The sequence below is a fragment of the Capsicum annuum genome, chromosome 3 (assembly GCF_002878395.1).
Source record: "Capsicum annuum cultivar UCD-10X-F1 chromosome 3, UCD10Xv1.1, whole genome shotgun sequence".
Taxonomy (NCBI): domain Eukaryota; kingdom Viridiplantae; phylum Streptophyta; class Magnoliopsida; order Solanales; family Solanaceae; genus Capsicum; species Capsicum annuum.
This window is the reverse complement of record NC_061113.1, coordinates 214715998-214720590: the sequence shown is the minus strand read 5'-3', so window position 1 is coordinate 214720590 and position 4593 is coordinate 214715998. Positions and strand designations below refer to the sequence as shown.

The following is a 4593-nucleotide window of genomic DNA, read 5'->3' as shown; positions in this document are numbered from 1 at the left end:
GTGGGAGTTTTCTCTTTTCCCATTTCCCCTCTTTCCTGTTCAGATTTGGCAGTTTTTCTTTTCCCCTTAAATCCACTTCACCCTGGAGCTCGTTAGGCTAGAAATGACTTTTTTCAGAATTAATTATATTAAAATGAATATAATTATATAAAAATAACATTATTTTAATTAAATATTCATAATATAATTAATTTCGGAATCAGCAGTCTCTTGTACTAGAGTTAGGAGTAGGAAAGGACAACGAAAACAGCAAACACTAATGAACAATTACCAGGAAGGTTTGTTAGTGAAGGAGCAAAATTATATATGGACCTAAATTACAATAGTCCCAACGTTAGCCAAGTCCAAGTTGACTTTCATGTACTTTTATGAAAGAACAGTAAGTTCACCCTACAACTCAGCAATAACTGGTACACATGTGTCCTTATTTTGTTTCATTATTTCAAAAAGAAGCTGTGGGAAGGTCTTGACAGGTGAGAAATCCACAGGTTTGACCCCACAATTCTTGATCAACACCAGAATCTGCTACTTGGTTTCTCAATTTTTATCCCAATTTTGCTTCTGAGTAGCCCTATGGTGAATAATTACCCATTTTAGGTAATGTTTCAATGTTGAAGAGTTAAAGCTGTTAACTTTGTACTGCTCTTTCCCTTCCTTAATCATACATAGTTCATGTTATCAATGAAAATTTTAAATGTTGGAAGAAAGGCTTTTTGTAGAATCAAATTCTTTTATTTTCAGCATTCTTGATACCTGTACAACTTTCCTTTTTTTAAAAAAATATTTTTTGGCTGAAAATTAGATACTCTTAGGTAGCGTTTGGACATAGATTTCCAAATATTTTTGGGAAATCAGATTTGGGTGAAGTGTAGTTGAGAACATTAATACATGGGGTCTGATACTAGCTATTGTTTTGGTACTATCTATTGTCTATTTGTCTTGTAGTACTTTCATTACGTCCTTTTCTAGATTCTTTCTTTCTTTAAACGGGGTCTACTGGAAACAGCCGCTCTACCTCACCTCTGAGTTAGTGGTATGGTCGTACACTCTACCCTCCTCACACCTGATTCTTTCTTTCTTTAAACGGGGTCTACTGAAAACAACCACTCTACCTCACCTCTGAGTTAGTGGTATGGTCGTACACTCTACCCTCCTCACACCTCACTATTTGGGCCTACACTGGGTATGTTGTTGTATAAAAGCTTGGGGTAGGTGTTAAAATCGTAAAAGAAATCAATAGCTATATTTTGGTCAAAAAAAACAAGTATTTAGTAGATTTTGGGAATTTGTATTTGGTTTTCGAAATTTCCCTAAAACTAACCAAATTCTATGGCCAAACAGATTTTCCCAAAATAATTCCCGAAAAATGCTTCCAAAATTTATGGCCAAACGGGTCCTTAGCATGAAATCGTCAAAATTCATGTATTTAAATGATTCCTAATACAAATGTCACTGCAGGAATAAGTCTTTTCAGACTGGTTAGAGACTTGTACATCAGTTTAGTGTAAGGTTGCTGAGATTCTCTAGTTTATTTCTAAGAAAAACAGCTAAGTTTGGAATGAAATGAGCTCAATTGCAACAGAGTGGATATTGAACAGTCATATTACCAGCCCCAATTAGTTTGGGATTGTGTCCTAGTTGATTGACTGATCATTTATATTTGTTTGAATGATTGTGAACTACTCATTTAAGTTGTGGATGCGCATTGTGGCTTTTATATTAGGGCTTTTTTGAACTTACATTCTAATTTGTTGATCTTGCAGACTTTGACTATGCTGCTAGTTAATCTCTAGGACATTCTTTATCAGCAGTCTAACAATTAGGCCCTAGGCAATAATGTCGGTTCTCTGTGGTTTACCCCCTCTCCTTGAATGTGTATACTGTGTAGCATGTGCCCGCTGGGCATGGAAGCGGTGCCTCCACAGTGCTGGACATGACAGCGAAACTTGGAGTGTTGCCACAGCTGAAGAATTTGAACCTGTCCCTAGGCTCTGCCGATACATATTGGCTGTATACGAACATGATCTTAGACAACCTCAGTGGGAACCACCTGAAGGATATGGAATTAATCCAGATTGTTTAATTGTGAAGAAAAACTATCCAGATACCGGTGGTCGAGCACCACCATATCTCTTATATGTGGATCATGATCATGCTGACATAGTTCTTGCAATTAGAGGTCTTAATTTGGCGAAGGAAAGTGATTATGCAGTCTTGTTGGACAATAGGCTGGGTAAACGGAAATTTGATGGTGGGTATGTTCACAATGGCTTATTAAAAGCAGCTGGATTGGTGTTAAATGCAGAATGTGAGATCTTGAAGCAGTTGCTGGAGAAACATCCAAACTATACCTTGACAATTACCGGACATTCACTTGGATCAGGTGTAGCAGCATTATTGACAATGGTGGTAGCACAAAATCGTGACAAGCTGGGCAATATTGATAGAAAAAGACTCAGGTGCTTTGCTATTGCACCAGCTAGATGTATGTCACTGAATCTGGCAGTGAGATATGCAGATGTCATCAACTCCGTTGTGCTTCAGGCAAGTTTTACGTGCATCACTTTTAACATTCTTAACCACTCAAGATGGATACTCTTGGCGTGGCACCATGTCGCTTTCTACATTTTGTGATAACGATCCTAATCGGACAACTAGAATCAATATTGGAAACTCGGAATTAAACAACAAAATTAAAGGATAGTTGAGAAATAAGAGATGGGGAGTGAAGAAAGGCTCAATTGAATAACAATTAAACCAAGAGAAGAGTAACGATTTCAATAGAAAAGAGAAACTCGATTTGAACCCACAAATGAGTGACTCGATATGAAATCGAAGGACAAGTAGTTTTGGATCAACAACGGGATTCCATCCCACGAATTAATCCAATCTAAACTATAACTAATCCTAAGCTAAACTAAGGGTTTTCTGCCCAAAATACTCACAAGAGTAATATCAATTTACTAAAGTCTTAAGGATTAAAAATGGCTAAGGCAACTATTTATACTCATTGCCTTTACACAAATAGCCTATTACAAAAATAGCCAAGAAGTGGCTATTTAGGAAATAACCCACAAGGACCCTTCTTGATTGCCCAAATGACATCTTGATCGCTCATGGCCTTGTGTATTTGTTGCTCCATAGCATTCTCCGGGCTCCGAGCTATCATCCATATGTAGAAGCCCCTTCTTATGTTCCCCATGCTAACCATGCTCGTATCATTTTGTAGTTTCATGGCCTTGTCAATTTAGCTAACTCTCATCCGCCCTGCATAAATAAGCAATTTATGTCCTTTCTTCTGCCTGTATACTTTCAGTCTTTCTTATAAGGATAGGTTGATTTATTGGCTTCAGAATCTGTACTAGTAAGCAAGGAGCTTCATTTATTGTATATAATGGTTGCAGATGTTTGCGTTATTTTTCGATCTCTATTTTGATGTCAATTATCAATATATCTACTGGCCTTTTGGACTTCCTTTGAAGTTTTTCTCCCATTGTGCGGGCTGCAATTTTAATTTAACTCAATCTTCTCTTTCTTTAATAGGATGATTTCTTACCACGGACAGCAACTCCCCTGGAAGACATATTCAAGTCACTATTCTGGTAAAACATAGTTGAATTTGATCTTGTACTTTCTTTCAAGAGTCCATTACCTCACAGTGTTACCGGACGCGAAAAGGGAAAAAAAGCTCCAAGGTCCACTGGGGCTTTAAGCGCAAGTAAAGCACAGGCTTAAGTGAAGAAGCGCCAAATGGAGAAGAAAATTACAAATTTGTATGTGTAGTCCAAGACTATTAATTATAAACATGAATAATAATTATATAGTCAAAGAAAATGACAAAAGATTATGATAAAGAGAAATATCAATCGTTTGGTGTTGCCTCTTTAGGATCGGGCTCAATGTGAAGGAAAATTGTGCCTTAGCGCCTTGATGAAGACACTGAAGCGCCCGCTAAGTGAGATGAAGCGCTCAACATGTTTTTTGCCGCCTCGCTTCACGCCTAAGCACCGCTTTGGGCTTTGACAACATTATCCCTCATTTGGAAAAGAATTTCTGATTCCTCATTGGATAAATCTCTTAAGATGCACTGGATGGGTGTTATCCCATCAACTAGGAAACTTGAGCCCTTCACTTTTGTTTTACTTTCGTTTTTTTTTCATCTCTTCTTCTCTGTGTTTAACCCCCAGTTAACTTGGTAAAACTTTATGTTTGTGTAAAAATCCAATTTAGTATTTAAAGATACAGAATCACGTTTTCATAAGTGTCATTGTATCTACGTTAAGATGAGATTTAGTATAGCGGTCATTAAGTGGAGGGTCCAATAACTTTTATCCCTTTTTTACATGCTAATATTTACTCTTCATGAGTAACCTCATTTATTTTTTTTGCAGTTTACCATGCCTCTTATGCCTGAGGTGCATGAGAGATACATGCATCTCAGAAGAGAAGATGCTCAAAGATCCACGCAGACTTTACGCCCCAGGTCGCCTCTACCACATCGTTGAGAGGAAACCTTTCAGGTATTTTCAGACTTATAGGATGCTACATGAAATTGTCTAGAGTTATTTATATAATATGACCTGCCTATGTATG

General features: G+C 37.3%; 1 protein-coding gene across 4 annotated transcripts in view; it reads left to right on the top strand.

Annotated features, from left to right (window-relative positions):
- The window catches only part of LOC107863267, a 6917-nt gene continuing 2324 nt past the window's right edge, over positions 1 to 4593 (top strand). The window contains exons 1-4 of one of the 4 annotated variants that reach the window (XM_047409371.1): positions 1 to 597; positions 1764 to 2544; positions 3544 to 3602; positions 4392 to 4520. In XM_047409371.1, coding sequence (XP_047265327.1) covers positions 1837 to 2544; positions 3544 to 3602; positions 4392 to 4520 — 896 coding nt within the window. In that variant the 5' untranslated portion in view covers positions 1 to 597; positions 1764 to 1836. The remainder of the gene's footprint in view (positions 598 to 1763; positions 2545 to 3543; positions 3603 to 4391; positions 4521 to 4593) is intronic. The other 3 variants (XM_016709113.2, XR_007053606.1, XM_016709114.2) reach the window with 3 other exon arrangements.